Below are 23785 nucleotides of genomic sequence, written 5' to 3'. Positions count from 1 at the left end.
CCCCTGACACCCCTCCTCCTAATGGCCACCTGATAGCACTAAGAAGTACTGTTCACATCACTGGACCAAGATCCCAGAAAGGAAACAAAGCTCTCTAGAATTCCTTCTGCAACAGACAAGCAGAAAGCCTGTGGTTGTGGGGAGAAAGGCTCAGCACCCAGGTGGCAGCTGCATGGCGGGGCTGGTGTGCACGTTCTCACAAAGCTCCTGCTCCAGTCAGGAAGAGTCAAGAAATAACTCTCAGAACTCCATCTCCCATCTGACAAACATCAAAGGACATGTTTTCATTTATATGTGAATATTTTTACCGTGTCACACAGAAAAGGAAAACTGGTTCTAATCCAATTCACCACTGAAAACCTCAAAGAACAGGATGAGGTGGGTCGGTCTGCTCCAAATCAACAAGGAGTAAGTGGACAGGCCTCCTACATGATGAGGCAGTCCTGCAAGAGCAGTGAGTGACTGCATCATCTGAATCAAAGTTAGGGCAGAGAAGAGCTGGACCCTTGGCAGAGGTCTGAAGGATGGCCTGAAATTTGGAGCAGGCACCTAGGTAAGAAAAGCTTCTGGAGGTCATGGGGAAAGGAGAGGTGAAGACCTAGGCTCAGTCCCACCGCTATGTTCTCAGCACATACGGTCAGACTCAACACAGAATTCTCCCCACCAGGCAAACACTCTGCTGGCCCCGAATCTAGAGGAGCAGGCGACCCAGGAGCTCCAGCTGGGCATTGGCATCAGGAAGGGACCCACCGCGGCGCTGGCCGGGGCAGGCTCAGGGCCCCCATTGACATCTGCGCTCCTCTCCCGCTTAGCATCCTCCAGGTCTGTCACAGTGTTTGGGCCCTTCTTCTTCTTGAGCTTGGCCAGGATGGAAGACTCACGCTCTGGAAAAGGCGGCATCTCCTCCAGGACGGTTGCCTGGAGAAAGAAGCGCCAGGTGACCAGAGCTCAAGGCCCTGCAGCCTCCAGCCCCAAGACAAGTGACGACATAGCAGGGCGGGAGAGGCCAGAGCCTACCAGGATGTCGGTGCTGGCCACTGTGCTGAGCCTCAGATACTCCACGGCCCGCTGCTGCAGCTCCACATCCGCGTTCTTCAGCTGGCTGTCGCTGCGCAGCACATCCTGAATGGTGGTTTTCACCTCCGGAAAGAGGTTCACAAACTTGATGTAGGTAGACAAGAGCAGCGCCCTGGTGGGGACGCTGCACAGGTGGAATTTGGAGTGTAACAAGTTGAACTGGATCAGGGGGCTGCAGGGCAGAGACAGGTGGAGGCATGTCAGCCCTTGTCTCAGACACCCCATGCATCTCACCAGCAGGGTAAGCGGGGAGCGGCTCTGGGAAATGGACCCACGTTCAGCCAGAGCCACTCCCATAAAAGAGAAGAATATGCCAGCAGGCATGCACCTCCAACTCTGGACTGAGTACGAGCTTCCTCTCTAATAATGTCAGCCATATGACCACACGGCTGTCATCAACTAGAATCTCTGTTTTTATATAGCTTGAAGGAAAATAAAAATATATGAATCCAGAGCTAAAGTGTTCTTGTTCTGGCTCTCCCAACAAGCAGGTAAGGACATCTGCCAGCCTTGACTCTGCCATCAGGTGAGGACCAGGAGGCAGAGAGCCAATATCACAACACAGTGCTCACCCGACTCCCACAGGCTCTCTCACCTGGATCTCGGGTCCCCAGCTATCAAGTTTCCAAACTCCCCCAGGATGTAGCCACCCACTTTGACCAGGTTCTCATGGCACGCCGGAGCCTGGAGAGCCTGTAAAACAGTGAGCATGATGAGCCCGAGGCACAGGAGCTCACAGCATAGGTGACAGAGCTAAGAGGCATCTGAGGTCAGAGTAGAGCCACTAAGTCATGACGATGCACCACAACTAAATAGAACTCGGGTCGGTTTCTGTATGTTAGTGCAAGCTTCCAGCAAAGCTTCCAGGAGACCCTCCTGGCTTTAGCACCCACCCCTTCCTTCCCTTCCCACCACTTCTATAGGTACATCAGGAGCAGCGGAGCCCCAGAAGCAGCGATGTGGCCAATCCCAGCCCTGGGACAAGAGCTGTGCTCTACTCAGGCCCCAGATGGGGGCAGGTGCACATCAGCATCCTCCTGGGGGCACATGTCCCTCACCAATAGAGGCCCTGCTCGTACTGGAGACAAGGCTCAGGCAGAGGAAGTGTCCACAGCATGAGCTAGGACCTCTCAGAATAGCGGGTAGGAGACACGAGGGAAGCCAGAACCCCACACTTTATCCAGAGAGGGGCATCCGGACCATACCTCGAACACCGTCTTGGCAGCATAGCCCTGCACATCGTCCCGGTTGATGACAATCTGAATGACACGGTACCACACCTCTTCACTCACATAGTCACCAGCAATCCGGATCAGGTTGAGGATGGTGTCCACGTACCACGTGTAGTCCACAGCATACTTCTCCGCCAAGATGGCAACCTTCAGCACCTGCAGAGGGTAGAGTCTCAGGGCAGGTGTTCCAGGCCCCACAGCAGCAGCAGCAGTAGTAGTGGTAGCCGTGGCGGCAGCAGGAGCAGCACCGGGTGCTTCCCTACATCAACTCCAGGGGTTCAGAAGGACCAACACATGTGCCAAAGCTTGCATGTGCAAGAAGCTTCCCATCCAATTCTCAATAGAGCCCAGAAAGTTTAAGACTTGCAGATTTAACTGGGGAAACCAAACTACCCTCCAGAAATAAACTCAGAGAGACACAGTCTAGGAAAACACACAGGAGGGCTGGATCATGGCTACAGGAGAACACAAAAGCCTCACCCTGCATTGCCACCCGACTACAGCCTTCGCATGGGTTCCCCTGGGTCTCTTCCTGCTCTGGCCAGGTTTTCTCAACACTCCCCCGTCTACTCTTTGTGGGAGACCCCACACACTCGTTTCCTCCTACACACTGCAGAGCACTCTAAGGGTCACATGCACTGCCCAGGGGCAATGGCACTGGGCTCTCCAAGAGCAGACCCTGGCCTCCTCACCCAGTCACCTTCTTGGGGGCACTAAGCCCCATGAACAGCATCCGGTGTGAACACTAGACCCTGTCCTTCACACAGCTGCCCATGCTCACACCCCACCTTTCCACGCCTTCACCTTCCTAGAGCCTAGACCACCATCCAACTGCTTGGCCCACCCTCTGGCGTCCACACCGACTCTCCATAGTGACGCCAGAGCATCATTCCAAAACTCACTCTGCATCACTGCCCTCAGCTTAAAATCCTTTGATCCTAGAGCTTGCCCCAAAGCTGATCACACAGGGTTCCCCCACCAGCATCTTCACTACCCCTGCCACACATGACCTACTCCCACCATGCTAAACTGCCTCCTTGCCTCCCAGTGGCCCACCCCCCTGCACCTTCACCCTCTCCTGACAAGCTCACTGACACCTCCTGCAGAAGTCCCCCAGCCCTTCACAACAATGCTTCCCAAGGCCCCCCACCCGAGGTCCAGAGCCCTGCCCCTGCCAATCCTTAGCCGCTCTACAAGCAGGTCTGCCATCCTGCCTAATGAGCTGCCTTCCCCATGGACAGAAAGGCCCCTTGTGAGCAGGGCAGCACACAGAACATCAGGTGTGGCTGCCCAACAGCTAGTGTGACCCCAGGGCACATCCTCATACAGACCAGGCTGCACAGATGGGCAGATAGACCACTGACCTGGAAACAGAATGTTGGTCTTACTCCTCATATGACAAAAGCTGACTGAGGAACATCACTCATCATTTTAAAGGAAAAGCAGGAGCCAACACGGAGCTGGCTAACATTCAAGACCTTAAAAACCTACCCAAATACACAGTCCATCTCTGCTCAGAACACACCAGCAGGGACAATGACCATGCCCCAGTGACTACCGTCCCCAGAGGCAGCTCCGCCCACACAGGCATTAAGCCCAGGACCTGCTCCAAACACCTCCAAACATGACCCCCACCACCCACCACTCCCTGCATGTCTATTCCTGAAGCTTCCTCCTCACTTTACTGGTTGGGCATCAGTGCAGCTCCACGGTTGCTTCCTCTGAGAAGCCTTCCTTGACCTTCTTCTCCAGGGCTGCACTGCTCCTCAGTGAAGCATGGTCATGTAGTAATTAAGCATGCCACTTAGCACTGAAGAGCTAGCACCTGGCACAGCCTGGCCAGGGAGCCACAGCCATTCAATAAATGATCCCCTATAAACCTGAGTGTCCGATTATAAGCAGAGTCACATATACCCAGAAGCTATGAGCCTTTCATTTCCAAACCAAACACCAGCCTAGGAGCAATCCTGAGAGTTACTTGTGGTGAACTCTCACACTGGACACCTGCTCCCCAGGGCTCCCCACAAGGCCTCAGCTGCACCTTGCTACCCAGAACAACAAACAAGAAACACTTTTCATAGGAGACAGAGGCTGCAGGGTTGCTGACTTTGGCAACTGACCTCTCCACAAAGATTCACAGAGCCCTCTGTGAATCACACACACTCAGGGCCCCCGTGTGCTGGCCACAGGATACCAGGAACCTGGTGTGCCCCAATTCTGCATCACCACAGCCTTCCCCACAGTCACCACGTGTGTGACTCTGACAAGGTGTTTGGTATATGCACCCACTTTGCTGATGATCTAATGCTGGAAATATCTACCAGGTAGGAAATGGTGGCTGTACTCAACATATCAGAGAAGAAGGAGCGTGTGCCCAGCACGTAAGCTGTAATTCCAAGGTTCAATCTTGCAGACTTTGCCCACAGGAATCTGAACTCGTGCTCACCTGAGTTGCAAAAGTATCTCACTGTGAGGGTCCCTGCTCACACAGGTTGTTCAAAGTCATTTCCAAAAGACTGAAAGGCTCCACTGAGAATGCTGATAGGCAGCTAAGGCAAAGGAATCTCTCACCCAGAACCAAGTAGATTCCCAGAAAAGTGCCAGAAAAGAATCACACACTAAGAAAAGGAAGACTGTTGGTGGCATAATGGCCATCGGACTCACGATCTCCTCCCGGATGGAGTAGTCAGCCGTCTCCAGGTAGCTCAGCATCTCGGCCACAATCTGCTGAGCATTGCTGCGGTCACACATGGCGTAGAGGAGGTCCACAGCCCGCTGCCGGACGCTCACGTCCCGCTCCGTCTGAGGGTGTGAGGCACAGGGTGAAAAGCCACTCAAGCGGACTGTGGGCAGAGTGGCCAGACCCCAGTGGCTCAGGCACCCTTCTCCACCCAAAGCTCACTGTGAGCTCTTCCCAGCGAGCTCTAGATGCAGGGAGCACCGGACACATACTGCTCATGCAGAGCCCCTCACTCCTGCACTTGGGCCCAGCGGCCATGGCCCCCCAAAAGCAAGGTGATCCCTAGGGGTAGGTCAGAGGCCTCTCTACTGTATGGTCACATTCTGGCACCTTCCGTATCACCTGGGAGCTCATCACAGTGCCACTCTCAGGTCCCACCCTAGACTGCTTCTGCAATGGAACAATGCTCAGCATAGGACAGCCTAGGAAGCATGGCTGAAGGACCGAGGAACAGGCAAAGGCAAGGGCAAATCTTCTGACTTCTGGCAATAACTGATAACTAATACCAAAACCAGGGCCAGAGAATCCAGAACACCACAAAGGTAACTGCCAGCCCCTGTGTGGCATCTTATTCAAAACACACACCAAAAATGCTAAAACACAAAGGGATAGAGTCAGACCTGTTCTTAACCATAAGCCTGGGACAAAACAAGGGGCTCCGTGGCATCCCTGCCTGACTTCTGTTCCCCAGTGCCCTTAGTCTAGCAATCTCTAACACTGGGAGTACCCTCATGTCCCACCATGGGCGGTGAGCCCACACAGCCTGTTTTAGAGACCCATAAACACAGGTAACAGCAGGGGGGGGGGGGGGGGGGGAAGGACAGGTAACAGGAACAGGTCATCTCAACTTGGCTCTCCCAGCTCTAGAACTTAAATTCCTTGAGAAAAGTGAGTTTTCTCAGAGACAAGAACAAAATATTTTTTCTATGAAAAAGAAGTGTTTGCAATGATTCATACATCTACCGTGACTAGGTTACATGCAAAACATGGTGTTCCAGGGACGCCTGGGTGGCTCAGCAGTTGGGCACCTGCCTTTGGCTCAGGATGTGACCCTGGAGTCCCAGGATCGAGTCCCACATCAGGCTCCCTGCATGGAGCCTGCTTCTCCCTCTGCCTGTCTCTGCTTCTCTCTCTCTCTCTCTCTCTCTCTCTCTCTCTGTGTGTCTCTCATGAATAAATAAATAAAATCTTTTTAAAAAATGGTATTTCATACTGTGTACTATAAGCTGACCTCATAGGCAGAGAAAGAATCATCCAGACCATGAAAGCCCCAGAGGACAGACCACTTGCCTTCAGAGCATTGATGACTGTCTCGATGTGTGTCTTGACTGCCTCGTGGGAGAACTCGGAGCTGGCTAGCGTGCACATGCTCTCCAGGGCCAGGTAGCGCAGGTTGGTCTCCCGATGCTGCAGGAACTGGCCAAGCTGGTTACAGGCGCGGACGAGCAGGTTTGGCTCACTGCACAGAAAGGAGAAAGGGAGTGAGTGGGGGTTTCTCAGCACACACCTCACAGACAGGACCACTCACAGGTCAGCATGGCAGGTGGCATCAGAAGCCAGCACACTGCTGAGGGAGACCTTGGGGCCCCCTACAACGAAGGCTAGTTTTACATTTGCTCTGTTCACTGCCACCTCATCTGCAGAATTCCACCAGCTCCAAAGAGCTAGTGACACAGAGGGACTATCCCAAACCGAGACCTTCCTGAGCCTCTGTGCCAAGCTCACAGAGGGAACACTTAGGGTTCTCGCCAAGGGGCCAGAGAGGCACCTTGGCCAGAGGCAGCAAGCCTTGGTGAATGGCTGAACAAAGGCCTTGCACACGAGAAGACTCCTGAGAGCCACATGCACAGACACAGAGGCACGAGATCAGCGAGTCCTGAAGGACCCCTCCCCAAGGAGTTCTTGTTGCACTGCTATTTACTCTTGACTTTGTCCTCATGATGTCATTGCTCTTTAAATATCTTCAATAGGGCAGCCCGGGTGGCTCAGCGGTTTAGCACTGCGTTTGGCCCAGGGCATGATCCTGGAGACCCAAGATCGAGTCCCATGTCGGGCTCCCTGCATGAAGCCTGCTTCTCCCTCTGCCTCTGTCTCTGCCTCTCTCTTTCTCTCTGTCTCTCATGAATAAATAAAATCTTAAAAATATACACACACACACACACACACACACACACACACACACACACACACACACATCTTCAATAAAGACCAAAGGGCTTCCTCTAACATCAGAACTTTTAACAGTTCCCAACCCTGCTGACCAAGGACTCTCCATAGGACATTCTCTCACAAGAAACTACATCTGCCCAGAAACACTGAGGTAGAAGGCAGCTAGGAGAGGGCCTGCCAGGCCACCTGTGCCCCCACACCACCTTGGGGGTGTGCAGCAGTCTGCAGTCACGGGACCCTAGGGGTATCTCCCCACAGTCCTACCTAGGAGCCATACTGCCTTGCTAATGGGAAGTCTAACATAAGGCATCATTCGCAAGGCCACAGGCAGGAAGGCCACAGGCAGGAAGGACCACCAGAGCTGAGGAAGACAGGCAAGGAAGCAAACCATTCTACATCTACTATTGCCCCGTGCTGTACTGACACACATGGCCATTCCACCCCCTCTCCAAAAAGGCCTCAGACCAACACTGAGCGCAGCTTTGTGCTGCAGGATAGTTAACAGGCACACACACCCCATCCCTTCTGTAAGGTTATGGGAGAAGCCAAGCAGGATCGGGGTGCCCAAGGGGAGCAGGAGAGGCCCTCAGGAAAATGGTGCAGAAGTCTGAGGCCAGAGAGAGCAGGGAGTGCTGGAGGAGCGCGAAGAAAAAGGACTACACAGGGGCCTAGGCCCATCTGAGGAGTGCAGAGACACCGTGTCAGTGTCGGGAAAGGATAAGCACCCTATGTCATCCAGCAGGCCTCCTGTCAACAAGAAAGGGCACACATACATGTTTACGAGGGGTGTATCTTCAAGCCCACTTACGAGAAAGGTCAAGGGAAGGAGAGCACCATCCACTGCTGACCCACCTATCGTGGTGAATGATCAGGCTGATCGCCTCAAAGAGCACGGCGTTCTTAGCGTTGGAATGCTGCACTTTTTTTGACTTTGGTGGTTCCTGGGCTTTGTTCAGAATCGTCTCCAGGCACTCGGTCAGGCGGCCTCGCACTGCGGGGTCTTCTGGGCAACACAGAGCACTGTGAGGCAGGGTTCCCCACACCCACCAGCCCCTCCCAGCCACACCACCTCACAACCCAGGGGGAAATGGCTGGTGCACGTTCCTGGTCCAACTGCAGAGCTACTGAAAATGAGAGGATTTAATAGCCAGGGTAACTACACATACATTTTAAAGCAAATATGATACACAACACCTTCGCTGTGTTACAGATTACACAAATCAAGAGAAAATAAAATCTCACAGTTTGAAAGACAGGAGGCAAAAGATCTTTTGCTCCACCTTCATTCCCAATAGATAGAGAGAAAATGTTACTAAAGCCAATAAAAAGAGAAAGAAATGTTTAAAGTTAAAGATGTTAACCTTAAAGATGGTTTAAAGTTCTAATTAAACCAGAGAAAAAAAATAACAGACAAAAAAAAAAAAAAAAGAATAAGAAAGCAGTAAAAATGTCAGAGGATCAGAAACAATCTGTCCACCAAAACCCCCAGCACCTCTGGGGTGTCGCAAATCCAGCCACTGGAGAGAGAAGCAAAACTCTGAGGACGATCACAGGAGGGGTACCACCAGGACCCAGCCACCTAGAAGCCCAAAGTTTAGGGGCCAGCCATGAGAAAACTGGAGTTCACGGTCTAAAAGGAGGGTGAGATGAGGAAACTCACACCCACAAGCAGGTGGAGATGCCCCAGATCTCAGAATGAAGCAGCGGGATGGCTGCTAGGCAGGCCGAGCGGGCAACCAGGGGCAGCAGGGGGATGCAGTAAGGAGCAGGGCCATTGGAAGCATCTATAAAAATTTTCATCTACATTCTTCAGCCAAGAAATTCTATTTCTAGAACTAGTTAAATGTAACATTGTCGCCATAAAATATGAACAGGAAAGTATCCAATGCATACATTAAAGTTATACAGATTATTAAAAATTTACATAAAGTTTGTAGGCCTTTCAAGTTTTACTGAAAAAGAGTGTTTCAAACCCTGCACAGATCTGATACTATATAAAAAGCAGAAATAATCCCAAATTGTAACAAAATTTTGAGTCCTCTACCCACTGCTCTAGGAAAGCCAAAATGTGTGGCAGCATCACAAGGATCCACAGAACAAGAATCAGCGCTGGGAAAGGACTAATAAAAATAATAAACAAAAGACATAACTCTAAGATACTGAAGTAAATCTCACTCAGAGAGGTCTTTGCTGCGTAGCTGTTACCTGGGGGTGGATAGCACTGTAGCAACCTCAGAAGTTTTACGGACAGCCAGGGAGCTGGGACAAAATAGTAGGTATAATCCTGAAGGTCTGTGGATGCAGACGTCACAATCTGTAAGACAATACAGGTTGCGGGCAGATGTCACTAAGACAGGCCCTCAGTGTGGTCCTCAGATCACACACTGAGAAAGGGTTCTGTTCAATGAGCTAAGAATATTAATACACTTCTCTCACTTTAGAAGTAAAGGAGCATAACGATGCCAGGCTCTCAGGGAGAGCGTCCCACCCACTGTCACTTTCAGGAGTGGTACCACATGCTCTTACTGTGTAACGGCTACCCCACTCTGCAAGCACAAACCAGCCGATACCACTGACCTGAAAATGCTACAGAATTCAAATGGTCCTAGACTGGGAACCCAATCTTTCCTTTGTGGACCAAGAAGTGAGTAAAATACAAAAGGGAGAACTCTGGTCCCCTCAGAAGGGAGAAGTTGGTGTTCTGAACCCAGCCCCGTACCTCCACAGGCCTCCAGTGCCAACCCCTGCCATGAGCTCACCAAGGCCAAAGAGCAAGTTTCCTTCATTCATGGTTCCATCTCCTTGGCCGTGGAGGTCCTTGGCAGGGCAGACATTCCCTCCACCTTCTGAATATATGACTGCCCTAAGATATTTCATTTCCACTAACATACAGCCCAGTGCCTTCCCCACCCCCATGTCAGGGAGGTCAGAGGAGTGCCGTCCTACAAAGTTCACAGGTCATATGTAAGCATATCACTTTACATATCACTTTAGGTCATATGTAAGCACATTCAGGAAGGTTTCACCCTGACTCCTGCCCTCAACTCTAAGACAGCAGCCCAGACCCAGGACATGGCCCCTCCTGCAGGAAGGCGAGCTCCATACTGTAAGGCATGGACAGGACAAGTAAAGCAATCAGAGGGCCTGAATGACAAAGAGCAGAAGACAGGGAGCACTCTGCTCCTCAAGACACAAGGAGCCAACGCAGGCTGTCTCCCACAACTAAAGCCACACTCAGAAACTTAACTTATAAATCCACACATTTGAAACAAATACAAAAATAAAAGCAATGAAGAATTCACCTCAAAGATTTACAAAGGGACTAGCAAATTAACCCAAGAAAGTAAAGGAAATGAAACAAAGATAGCAACAGGGGCACCTGAGTGGCTCAGTGGTTGAGGTCTGCCTTTGGCTCAGGTCATGATTCTGGGGTCCTGGGATCCAGTCCCACATAGGGCTCCCCACAAGCAGCCTGCATCTTCCTCTGCCTATGTCTCTGCCTCTCTGTCTCTGTGTGTGTGTGTTTCTCATGAATAAATAAATAAAATCTTTAAAACAAAGATAGGAAGAGAAAGCAGCCAGGGAGGAAAACCACAACAGAGACAGCAACAAGTCAAAAGCCATTACACTCAATGGGCTTATCAGGGATGTGAAAAGGCACAAGCAGCCCATGGAAAAGAAAAGGGGGCAAGAGTACGGCCCACACCCCCTTGACCCCACAATGTACAGAGACTTTCTGTCCATACATCTGAATGTTCAAATTAGCAAATGCCATGAAAATAAAATTTAAAATCCAACCAAAACTGATGAAAGGACAGAAAATGTAAAGACCCGTAACTCATTAAATAAGTTGAATCCAAAAGAAGAAACTCTCCCACAAAAAAACTCTAACTTCATATGGCTTCACCAGTTAATTCATGATAAAACTATTAGCAAAGTTATAGAAAGGAATTTCCTTAGTGTGACAGAGAACCAACAACCACAAAGCCAGGGAAACGGCCCATCATGTGAAACACTGAAGACTCCCCCTCAAGGCAAGGAAGAACATCCTCTCATAGCCACATGGAGTGCAGGTCTGTGTGGGAGTGGGAAACACATACAAATACAGGCTGGGAAAGAAAACTCATCATCCACAGACATGATAGAGTACAAAGGAGATCTAATGCAACCTACACAGAAATTACTAAGATTAGTGAGCTTGGCAGAGTTGCCAACCCCAAGATCAATGTACAAAAATCACTTGCACAAACCAACACATGGTGGTTATAAAACACACTTTAAGACATCGTTGGGGGACACATGGGCAGCTCAGTCAGTGAAACATCTGACTTCGGCTCAAGTCATAATCTCTGCGCTCAATGGGGAGCCTGCTTCTCCCTCTGTCCCTTCCCTCCCACTCATGTTCTAGGTCTCAAATAAATAAAATCTTAAAAAAAAGATATTGTTATGAATAGCATTTTAAAAATAAGCCGTATAAAGATGAATCTAACAAAAGATAAAGTAATCTCTACTCAAGAAGTTCTAAAACATTACTGAGAAAAATTAAGGACTCTCCAAATAAATGGAGAGGGACACTATGGTCATGGATTCAAAGACTCAATATTGTAAAGATTTTAATTATTTCAAAACTGATCTACAGATTACAGTCCCAACAGGATTTTGGGGGTGGGGGAACAAGATATTAGGGCATGCTCCACTGGACATCCAGTTCCAGTAACTAGACAGCATGCCACTGTGCAAACTGAACAGAGACAGCAGCAGGGTGTGCAGACCTAGCTCACTGGTTTCTGGCCAAGGTGGCGCCCAGCGGGATGGTGTCAGGGAGGCACTAGGACAACTGGAGAGACACAGAAGCCAGTCCCAAGGTAGCTGTCAACCTAAATGTGAAACTGCAGAACAGGGGACAAAAGGCACTAACCAGGAAGGAAAGGGTTCGGGCACTAGAACTGAGAGTCTGTGATCACAGAAGGCTTCACCAAGGCAGCGAAACGGCAAGTTACAGAGCAGGCTGAAGCATACAAAGATGCATTTTTGAACACCAATCATGGTTAAATATGGGTAGTTTTGTTTGGTTCAATCTAACATAACCAACAAAGTGCTCATATTTAAATATAAAGAATTTCTTCTACAAGCCAACAAAAAGGAAACTATTAAACGAGAGGGATGCCTGGGTGGCTCAGTGGTTGAGCGTCTGCCTTCAGCCCAGGGCATGATGTGATCCCGCAGCCCTGGGATCGAGTCCCTCATCGGGCTCTCTGCATGGAGCCTGCTTCTCCCTCTGCCTATGTCTCTGCCTCTCTCTCTCTCTCTGTCTCTCATGAAAAAATAAATCTTAAAAAAAAAAAAAAAAAAAAAAGACATTCAAAAAAAGCAACAAACATGCAAAGCCACTCAACCTTGAGGATAATCAAAAAAATGTAGATTTAAATTACAATGAGACACCACCATGCCCCCAGGATGGTTAAAATCCAAGCCAAGATGCAAGGCACTGGGAACCGCACACTGCTGGCAGGAAGGCCAGCTGGTACAGCTGCCTGCTCACCCTTCGAGGTGACCCAGCTACGCCACCTCTAGGGACACACCCACCAGCAATTCACTCACATTAACCAACCAAGAGATAGCCAAGCTGGGTCACTCCTAATCACCTCAGCGTTGGACAAGACAAGGGGTACGTTGTGGTGTATTCATACAAATTCCACACAGCATCAAAAATGAAGGAATGGCACACAAAACAATTATGACAACTCCACAACACTGAGCACTTCGAGTCAAACACAAAAGAATAGATGTACACCCGTAGGGTCCCTATGGACAACAATTCAAGATGCCCGATTTAAAGAACATGTGCTCAGGCAGCAGAGCAAATGAGAGCAAGCAGCGAGGCTATCCAAGTGAGGACAGGGCTCCCTGTGGTGGGGAGCACCGGCCAGTATCCCCGTTCCCCACCCTGCGTGGTGGCCGAGCAGCTCTCAGGAAACACAACCGTGAGCTGGGCTGCCTTATTCTGGGCACTTTCCCATATGGACAGGACATTTCTCAACTGACAAAAAGGTTGAAAGAAAACCCAACGACATCCTAACCAAGGCAAGTTCTCACTCCTCAATTTACAAACTGAGCCAAAGACCTTGTGTTCTAAATAGTAAGCTAATATCTTAGTTAAATAAAATAACTAGGACCAAAACACACTCTGATACCCGTTCCCCATCAATAGACTTACCCTGCTTAATCTGGAAACGGCCAGAGAGACAGAGGTCTTGAACTCCTCAGGATTCTTCTGTGCCAAGGTGGTGATGAGACTAGTGGCAGCAGTCACCACGCCCTGGAACAAACACACAACAGATGCATACTATGAGTACATCCGACATGCCTGAAGCTGACTTCTCATTGTAAACTCATCTTCCAAATAAAATTTTAAAACTGAGAGCAACAACCTAGAGCCCCTGGGCCAGATTCAAAACTACTTTGCCCCACCGTGTCTCTAAAAACTGAGATAGCACACAGGCATTGTTTTCATCTTGGAGCTCCTGAGAACCTGGGCATTCGGCAATTCGAGGGCCCAGACCCCTGCCACAGTGGAGGCAGTTGGAGGGTGGCAGCAGCCCCAGGCAAATCTCCACGTGCCCCTCCACCTGACTGCCTTATTCTGGATCTGGCTCCCTGTCTGGCCCTGTAGTCAGCTGTACTCACTGCTGCCCCTAATGTAAATCACTCCATGTAGGGGCACCCAGCTGGCCTCAGTCAGTAGAGCACCCAACTCTTGATCTCAGAGTTGAGTTTGAGCTCCATGTTGGTTGTAGAGATTATGTAAAAATAAAATCTTAAAAACAAAAGCAAAAAACCCCACTCTGAATGGACCGGGGAAGGCGATGTTACCTTTAGACTCATTTGAATCTTCACAACCCAAAAGTAAGACTGTGGAAAACAGCAGCTGAAAGAGCCCATTCTTCCCCCTCTTGAAAAGTAGTCTGGGTTACACATCTCTGCATGCTGGTCCCCAAAGCATCCCTGGCCCCACAGAGCCCACCCCACACAGCACCCTCCCTCCAGTGCACAGGATCTCCCACGCAGCACAGGGACATCTCTGCTCCTGGCCCAGGACAACTAGGAGCTGCTCCCACTAACTCTTGTCTCTTGAAGGGAAATACTGGTTAAGTAAGTTCTCTCATAAATGTAAAATAGTAAAACAAAAGAATGATACTTATTGACAATGAAGATGCAAACAAAGCTCAGGAAGCCACCGGATCATCATTTAACCCCTCTGGTCCTCCTCCACCTCACCCCTGAGCAGGTGGGGGAAGGGCAGCATTTTCTGCAGCTACAAAGGCACAAGGACAGTGAGCCCCGGCCCCAGCGGAGCACCTCCTTCAGCTTTCTACCGACAACCTGAAGGCTATCCTAAAGAAACAGATCCAACCGGCCTCCTGGACTCTCCTGACCTCGAGACCAAAGATAGCCACATCTCAGGCCACCTTTAATGACAAAGCCAAGAGGTGCATGACACAGCAACCACAGCCACATAAAGGACAGCTGCCACCAAGAGAACAGAGAACACACACAAAGAGCAGAGATGAAAAAAGACAGTGATGGGCTTGGCCCTCCTGTGGTTGAGGCGGGTTGTAGCGGCCCATGGCCAGGCACATACCAAGCAATACAGCTGGTGAGCCAGTCATGGGCATCAAAACACTGGGGCTGTGGAATCATATAATGTCAAAAGAGATGAACTCCCACAGCCACCACTCTGGAAAACTGCTGAGTGTGAACACCTGTTGGGCATGTGGTTCGGGCCTCCTGAGCTGCCCCAGCTCTGAACCTTCATCACCTCCTGGCTCAAGTCTAGATCTTCTCGAAGACACTAAATCCCTCTAAGCCTCAGTTTCCATATGTGCAAAACTGGAAAAAGCCCCCCTGCTTCCCAGGGTCTGCCTGGAAGGCGACTTGTAGCCTCAAGCCTCACAGCCCCCAGCATGACTTCCCGACTCTACGAGTGGAGTCTGAACTTGAAAAGACTGAGCAGGACCCACGTGACCCAGCATGCAGTCCCAAACCCCACTCCCCCCAGGTCCCTTCCCTCTCCCTACAACATGGCTGCACAGACCTAGCTCCACTCTGAAGAAGAGCTGCCCTGCTTGGACACAAATATCCCAGGAAGTATGGGCAATGACAATGTGGGAACAGCCCATGGGGCTGCCACAGCAGAAGCAAGCATGCCAATGACACATCCACCAGCTCTCTCCTCTAATCTGCATGCAATGATCTTTTTCTTTTTTCTTTTTTTTTTTCTTTTTTTTTGAGAAGGAGAAGGAGTGAGGGGCATAGAGAGAGTGAGAGAATCTCAAGCAGGCTCCCAACTGAGTGCAGAGCCCACTGCAGGGCTTGACCCCACAACCCTGAGATCATGACTTGAGCCAAAATCAAGAGTCATATGCTCAACTGACTGAGCCAGCCAGGCTCCCCTATTTTTAATTTAATTTTTAAAGTAGATTTCTTTCTGGGAAAAAAATGTAGTAACCAGTTAACATACTCATACCTATCCACTGAGCAGGAAAAATCTGTGTTGAATTTCAATCCTCTCATTTATACCACAAAATGCATGTAGCACAAAGCCACTGAACCCAACATCAGCTCCTATTTAAACCTGACTGCTGGTGTCACGTCCTTGTGTGCCCCTTCCAGTGTAACCCATGTCACATCACAACCACAAAGTCCCCCCTACACCTCTCTGTCCTTATCTACAACACAGGGAGGACAGTCAGGCCGGGCCTGTGCAGTGACCATGTAGATTAGTAAGACTGCATGCCAGAGCTTAGGTTGGAGTCACTGACACCCTCCTCATTACCCCAGATAGGCACACCATACAGAATGCCCTCCCAAAACAGGGTACTTCCAGGAGACACTGATCTCTCTTATTCATCTGCACAGCCCCAGCACACAGGAGGCCCTCTGACGACCAGTTATGTGGTGGGCCAGAGGCCATGTCTGTGTTGTCCAATCCCAGGGAAGGGGGAGCTCCTCCCCCTAGCCACACGGCCCCACAAGTGCTCACACACTCAGTGGACTGAGCTGTGGAAGTCTGCCCCCAGCATCATAAGAAACTACACTTAGCTGCTTTCATAGTGGCTATTCCAGAAACGGTTACTCAGTGAGGTGAGCAGGGCCACAACTCCACAAGTATTTACCAAATGCTGGTCGTTGAGAAGGTGCACAACTCGGGATGTCCAGTCACCCATGGGGACGAGATCAGGAGATGTTCTATACAAACGCAGCAAACAAAGGGCGGCACTCTGCTTCACGCTGTCCATGGTGTCTCTGAAAGACAGACACCGGTGGTCACTCAAGAATACACTCAGCACCCCATGTGGCCCCACCAAGCTGAGCAAGGCCCCAAGCCTCACAGAGAATACCCACGGTAACCTGGAGACCAGGTTGCTTCCACCTCTGAGTATGATCAAGCTCATGCCCACCGCCTCTAAGAGGTCATGTGTGGGCTGTGTCCAGACAGTGGCAGAAAGCTGTCTGCTCAAATGACTTTGCCTCTGACTTCGCCTCAAAGAAAATCAACAGCAGAGAGTCCTGCCAGGAAGTCTTTCATCTCCAAAAGTGTCCATTCTGGTGTTTTTCCCAAATGCTGAAGAGGACCTTGGCTATGCAAGATGGAGCATATTCAACTAATGTTCCTCTGGATCATGATTTTCGTTTAACAATTCACTTAATAACACACAATCAAAACAGTGTTAGAGAGCCTTGCACTCCCACCAAACTCCCCTGGTGACTCTCTCCTGCCCCCTGCCTTCACTCTGTGTCCTCCTGCCCCTTCAGCACAGTTGATTGTGAAGAGCCAAGCTCCTGCACTACAGAGCCCAGCATCCCAAGAACGAGCCCAGCGTCTCAGGGACACAGCGAACACTGAGAAGCTATAGGTCAGAACAACTGTAGACGCCCCAGGAGAGGGGCTTTGGAGGGTTTCTGGTTCAGGTTTTAATGCTGCCTAAGGGCAGACAATGTTCCCAACACTCTGTCTACCCCTCAGCCTCCCTACTCCCAGCCAAACTCTGCTGGGCCACCAGGGAAGCTACAGGTCCACCAAGGAATAACCCAGGGCAGGCTCTGTGGAGAACAAGTCAGCATTCTCAAAGCACTGGTCCACATGGTGGGGGCTCTCGGTCCACATGGAGGGAAGAGAAGGGTTTGCAGCTGTCTTTACCATTCACCTCCCTGGTACAGTTCTGGTTCCTAAATGAATCCAACCCGAGAAACCTCCAAACTGCTACCCATTCTACTCCAAACGGAAATCACCTTAGTAAAAAGTTCTGTCAGATGCTATACTACCTGGGAAGCAGGAGCTACCTGCCCCTCTCTCTGGTCCCACAACTTCCTCACAAGGAGCAGCAAGGAACAAGGCAATGCGCCCTGCAGGCCTCGTGGCAGAACTGCGCTAGTACCAAGGAGCCAGTGTGTCTCTATGCTTGCAACAGTGCATCCCAACTAGCACAGGAGGGCCTTCCCATCCTGCCCTTCCCACGCAGCTTCGATGCCCACCCTAGAAGAACACTCCAGAGGAGGGAAGTACAACATCCAGCATCCCTGGGAGGCCAGGGAGAATGCTGCCACCTTGTTTCCATTCTGTCTCAGGCCCAGGGCTCAATACCTGCACAGCTTCTCTTTCTGAGTGCAGAATGAACCTCAGCATAACAGACACCCTACTGAGACGCCTGGGTGGCTCAGGGGCTGGGCAGCTGCCTTCGGCTCAGGTCATGATCTCAGGATCTAGGATCCTGCGAAGAGCCTGCTTCTCCCTCTGTCTGTGTCTCTACCTCTCTCTCTCTCTCTCTCTGTCTGTCTCTCATGAATAAATAAATAAATCATTTAAAAAATAATAATAAGAGCCAATTCTGGTGCAGGGATTTGACTTTGTTGAAACCAAGTCACTACACACTCTCCCTTGCAGCTCCTCAGTCTATCTCTGGCCATCTCCGTGAGCTGTCCATATGGCTTAACTGCATTTTCAAGAGCTGAGAATGGTTTTCAAGTATGGCTTGTGGGTAGCCCAGACCTGGTGTCTGTGACCTTGATTCTGACAGACACTTAGTTGTGCAAGGCCTCCCCCACCGTTGGCGCCCCAGGCCTTGTAACTCGCAGACATGGCTCAGTTGTCCTCCTGCAGCAGGGCTCCCTCCCCGCCCGTCCACTCTGATGTTCATCCAGGCTGGGCTTCGTTATGCACCCTCTGTGTCCTTTTAATCTGCAAATGCAGTCCATCCTTTATTCTAGGAAAATGTTCTCGAATTATCATCTGAATACTTGCCAGAGATTACCTCTGTCTTACATTTAATTTTCCAACAATATTTACCAAGAATGTGCTGTATACCAGGTATTGTTCAAAATGCAGGAAATAAAGCAACAGCCATAGCAGACAAAAACCTCAGCCCCCAGGGAGCTTGCCTTCTGAGGGCGGAGGCAGGCAGTACACAGACGTGTTCACTGGCATGTGCCAGAACAAAAAAGATGCCAGACAGAGGCCAGAGGGAGCAAAGAGGACCAAGGAAGGCCTTGCCAGGCCTGGAGCAGCCCTAACAGGTAAGGAAGAAAAAACGTTGTGAAGCCCTAAGTCCACACCGTCCCCAGCTCTTTCAGATGGACCCAAGGCCTCTTCTGCCTTGGTACGTCTGCTCTCAGGGTGTCCATCATGCCCTGCAGCCCTCCGCGGCAGACACGGAATGGTGTCATCTCAGCACCCCCCACTTGGTTCCTCAGCTCTGCAGCCCCTTCCAGGGTGTGACTGACTGCTGGCACATCCTCTGTGAGCCTTCCCCACTCACAGTCCTCTGGGGTCTCGTCTCCAGCCTGGTCTCTCTGTCCACCTCTGGTGCCACACACCTTGGACACTCCTCCAGGGCTTGCGTGGCCACAGCCCTTCTCGTTGCTCCTCTAGCCCAGGGCTCACCCCCAGGGCACAGCAGGAGCCAGGCGTGCAGATGTGGAGTAGCATTCCCAGGGTCCTCGCCCAGAGCGCTGTGGCCTCAGTATGCTCACTGCCAGTCATCCTGGAGGAGGTGGTCCCCCAAGTCCTGATGAAGTGCCCAGGACTGGGGCACTTGTTGGGCCAGTCATGTCACCAGGGTGTGAGCCCTCAGTTAGTTTCCCAACTCAGCAGAGACCTGGAATATGAAGCAGGGCCCTGTCTCTGCCATGCCCCAACGGTTTCAAACTCTTCCAGAGCTGCCTGCTCTCTCGTGTGGCCTCTCTCCAAATTAAAGGGGATTGGTTTCTAAGAATTCTCAGGATTTGGGTGTTTGGCCTTTTCTTTGGTAATGCTCTTGAGAAAGGGCAAGAAAGGACCCTGTGCTACACCATAGGATAACTGCATTCCCTTCTTCAATGGTTGAAGGTTGTAGTTGGTTGTGGTTGGCAGGATTCCTCTATTTTTCTTTCTTTTTTAAAAAGATTTTATTTATTTATTCATGAGAGACACAAAAAGAGAGGCAGAGGGATAAGCAGGCTCCCTGCGGGGAGCCCGATGTGGGACTTGATCTCAGGACCCCAGGATCATGCCCTGAGCCAAAGGTAGATGCTCAACCACTGAGCCATCCAGGCTCCCAGGATTCTTCTTTCATCTACCTTTTTTGTTTTTTTTTTTTTAAGATTTTTATTTACTGGGCAGCCCCGTTGGCTCAGCGGTTTAGCACCGCCTTCGGCCCAGGCATGATCCTGAAGACCCAGGATCGAGTCCCACGTCAGGCTCCCTGCATGGAGCCTGCTTCTCCCTCTGCCTGTGTCTCTGCCTCCCTCTCTCTCACTCTGTGTCTCGAATGAATCAATGAATGAATGAATAAATAAATAAATAAATAATTTACAAAAAAATAAAAATAAAAAAATAAAGATTTTATTTATTTATTCATGACAGTCACAGAGAGAGAGAGGCAGAGACACAGGCAGAGGGAGAAGCAGGCTCCATGCAGGGAGCCCAATGCGGCACTCAGTCCCGGGTCTCTAGGATAACGCCCTGGGCTGAAGGCGGTGCTAAACTGCTGAGCCACCAGGGCTGCCCTCTTTCATCTACTTTAAAACCCAGTGGTACTGGGGGAGCAAAGGTATGAGCAGATGTCACCAGGCACCTAGACATACAATTCTCCCACTATCTAAGACAGGCAGATTAACTCATCCTATAAATTCTTTAAGTAGTTATTACATGTTTGACTTACTTCACAGGAAAAACATACCCAGCTACAAGGATTTTTGGAATCTCCCCAGCGAAGGCCTCGGCCATCTCTCGGCTGCCCACGTTGGCAATGCAGTGCAGGGCCAGGCCCATGAAGGTGGGGTTCCGACTGGCCAGGTCATTCTTGATGGCATTGTTGATGAGCCGGATGAGCTCACTGTTGGAGTTCACCAGCACAGAGATGAAGAGGTAGCCCTGGGTTCCAGAGACAAGAGGACAGAGAGCTCATGACAACCAGACCAATGTAGGACAACCATGCACACACATCCAGCCTTTAATCAGCCTCCCAAGGCCTCCAGTCTGCCCTGTATTCTGCAGGAGGAATCATGTCAGAGGGTTCCTCAAACACTGATGAAAACACCAGTTCTGTTAAAGAAGCAAAGTGTCTGCTTCCAGCTCTGCCAGGAGACAACCGTGTGGGGCACACCTAAGAAGCACTTAGCCAGGTGTCCCCATGGTCCCCACCCCCAGCACTCGTCCCATTCACCTATCCGTGGAAGTGTATCTGAGCAACCTAGACTCACCACTGCCCCAAACGGGGTAGAAAGGACCCTGACTGGAAGGCCCTAAGAAACTACAGTGATCGGATGCCTGGGTGGCTCAGTGGTTGAGCGTGCCTTCAGCCCAGGGTGTGATCCTGTGGTCCTGGGATTGAGTCCCACATCGGGCTCCCTGTAAGCCTGCTTCTCCCTCTGCCTATGTCTCTGCCTTTCTCTCTCTCTCTGTTTCTCTCATGAATAAATAAATAAAATCTTAAAAAAAAAAAAAAAAAAAAAAAAAACCTACAGCAAGTTCCAGAAATCCTGCTGACTGTGACTTTACCCTCTTTCTATTTTCCTTAGCTTCCCCTCACCACTGGCCAAACTCCAGCCCTGAGTCACCCCCTGTCCACACCCTGGCCTTCCTGGACTCATCTCATCCCTGACCACACAGGTGTAACTCCTACACAGCTTCCTATTGTATGTCTACCCATACATCCACATCTTCACATCCGTTCCAGTCACTGCTATCCCCTCTTCAGCTCTGCACTCCATGCACGTGCCCCTGGCTGGGTGTTACCTGCTCTGTCTGCCTCTGCAGACAAGGTTAACTCCTCCTCCTCCTGTGCCCACTCAGGCCCCAGAGAGCACCAAGGGCCTCCTTCCCTGGGCACTGGCTACAGCTATAATTCTCTATCCGTGGGCTGGAGGATGCCATCTCCCCATCAGAAAAGAGCAGGGGCCACTGGCGTCTGCTTCTGGTCACGGTGTCCCCAGCGCACCCAGCATACTGCTCGGGCCATGGCAGACATTCAAATTCTTATGGGTAAATACCAATACTTTATAAAATTCCTCAGGGATATAGAGTATTCCTTTTACTTGTAAGTTAAATTTTTGGACAGAGGAAACTGTTACTTTGCAACACTGCAGAAAACATAAAAGTATCATTCCTCCCAGAGGCCATAGGACTAGAGTTACAAAGCCTGAGAGGGTTTCAGGTACCCAGGCACCAACACCATCTAGGAAGGCAAGGGCACACCCATCTGTGGCTCCATCTCTTAAACCAGGTGGCTGTGGTGCCCTTGTCAGAAACAGAAAGTCAGGGGGGTCCTGAATGGCTCACTGGTTGAGCATCTGCCTTCACCTCAGGTCGTAGTCCCAGGGTCCTGGGATCAAGTCCCACATTGGGCTCCCTGCAGGGAACCTGCTTCTCCCTCTGCCTTTGTCTGCCTCTCTCTCTGTATCTCTCATGAATAAATAAACAAAATCTTGTAAAAAAGAAAGAAACAGGGATCCCTGAGTGGCGCAGCGGTTTGGCGCCTGCCTTTGGCCCAGGGCGCGATCCTGGAGACCCGGGATCGAATCCCACATCGGGCTCCTGGTGCATGGAGCCTGCTTCTCCCTCTGCCTGTGTCTCTGCCTCTCTCTCTCTCTCTCTGTGACTATCATAAATAAATTTTAAAAAAAAATTAAAAAAAAAAAAAAGAAAGAAAGAAACAAACAAACAAACAGAAAATCATACAAGAAGCCACCAGGTGAACCAGGCATTGCAGGGAAGGAAACAGGCAGGCCCGAGACACCCATCACATCCAACCTGGGTCTCGTGGGCATCCAGCTGGACCCACAGCAAATTCTCAGGCAGCAGGGAAGGTGTACAAGAAGGACAAGGAAAGGAAAGAAATAGCCACCTTATCAGAGGAGCCTTATCAGTCCTTCCATAGGCAGGGCTGCATCCTGGAGGAGGGGGAGGCCCCCCCTGGGCCCTCCACCCCCTCACAACACTCACGATCTGCTTCTCCGTGTATCTGTTGGAGCTCAGCAGGTTCACGGCCTCCATGTGCCCAAAGTCAATGTCATGACCCAGGAGGAAGATGAAGAGCAACTTGCAGACGTACTTTTTTTTACTATAGCCATCAAGAGCCTTGTCACCTGGAGAAGAGGTGGGGGAGGCGGGGAGAGCAAAGAAGCCTTCAGACACATGGCACAGCTATGCTGAGTGCAAATGACATTTCTAGACCACGCGGTACACATCAGAATCCAAAGGTTTGGCCTCCCTTAAAAAATAGAAGCCAGAATCCCTAGAAGCAAGAGTTCTGCCCTCCCAGGGCAGCCCAGGCACGCCAGGCCCCAAGGGCCTCCCTCAGAACTACCATAGCCCCACCAGGGGCCCTGGAGCCAGCCCCAACTTACTAGATGATCCCCCTTTCACTTCAGTTTTAGGACAAATCACCCACCCATGGAAATCACACACAAGAAGACCAGAGGAGTGGCACCTGGGGGACTCAGTTGGTTGAGCGTCTCACTGTTGGTTTCAGCTCAGGTCGTGATCTCAGGGGGATGTGATCTCAAGGTCCTGGGATCAAGTCCTATGTCGGGGCTCTGTGCTCAGCATGGAGTCTGCTTGTCCCTCTCCCTTTGCTCTTCCCCCCAGCACCCATGCTCTCTCTTTCTCTAAAATAAATAAAATCTTTAAAATAAAAAAAAAAAGGACCAGAGGGACCCATGTCTTCATCCTCATCACAGCACAACTGAGCCCCTCACTAGAGATCATAACAAGGTAGGTTCAAGACACATCACTGGAAGAATGTAAAATGCTACATTCTTCCATTTTAGGTATCAGAAGTCCTTATTTCGCCTGACAAGTATACAGTGTTCCTTAGACTCAACCATTAGCTGCAGAGGTCACAACCAGAGGAGTGGTCATCTCACTGAGCTGGGTCTCCCAATGACACTGTTGCCACATTACGAAGGACCCACATGGGACACGAGTGGGCCGGACAGGACTTGGGAGAGATGGGAAGACAAGGACAGAAATGGTCATCCCTGGGGAAAGGTCAGGAGACCTGTGCTCTGTGGACAAGCAGTGGCTGAC

The 23785-nt window shown here is 50.5% G+C and overlaps 1 protein-coding gene across 2 annotated transcripts in view; it reads right to left on the bottom strand.

The window, feature by feature from the left end:
• Positions 1-23785, bottom strand: part of AP2A2 (adaptor related protein complex 2 subunit alpha 2) — a 92749-nt gene that overhangs the window by 13231 nt on the left and 55733 nt on the right. The window contains exons 3-14 of one of the 2 annotated variants that reach the window (XM_041773904.1): positions 22700-22842; positions 20436-20629; positions 16395-16524; positions 13436-13537; positions 9424-9532; positions 8071-8221; positions 6340-6508; positions 4974-5111; positions 2283-2465; positions 1673-1770; positions 1018-1249; positions 751-918 (exon numbers count right to left, since the gene is read on the bottom strand). In XM_041773904.1, coding sequence (XP_041629838.1) covers positions 751-918; positions 1018-1249; positions 1673-1770; positions 2283-2465; positions 4974-5111; positions 6340-6508; positions 8071-8221; positions 9424-9532; positions 13436-13537; positions 16395-16524; positions 20436-20629; positions 22700-22842 — 1817 coding nt within the window. The remainder of the gene's footprint in view (positions 1-750; positions 919-1017; positions 1250-1672; positions 1771-2282; positions 2466-4973; positions 5112-6339; positions 6509-8070; positions 8222-9423; positions 9533-13435; positions 13538-16394; positions 16525-20435; positions 20630-22699; positions 22843-23785) is intronic. The other variant, XM_041773905.1, reaches the window with a different exon arrangement.

Source organism: Vulpes lagopus, chromosome 11 (assembly GCF_018345385.1).
Source record: "Vulpes lagopus strain Blue_001 chromosome 11, ASM1834538v1, whole genome shotgun sequence".
Lineage (NCBI taxonomy): Eukaryota > Metazoa > Chordata > Mammalia > Carnivora > Canidae > Vulpes > Vulpes lagopus.
The sequence above is the reverse complement of the archived record's forward strand: the minus strand, read 5'-3'. Positions and strand labels throughout refer to the sequence as shown.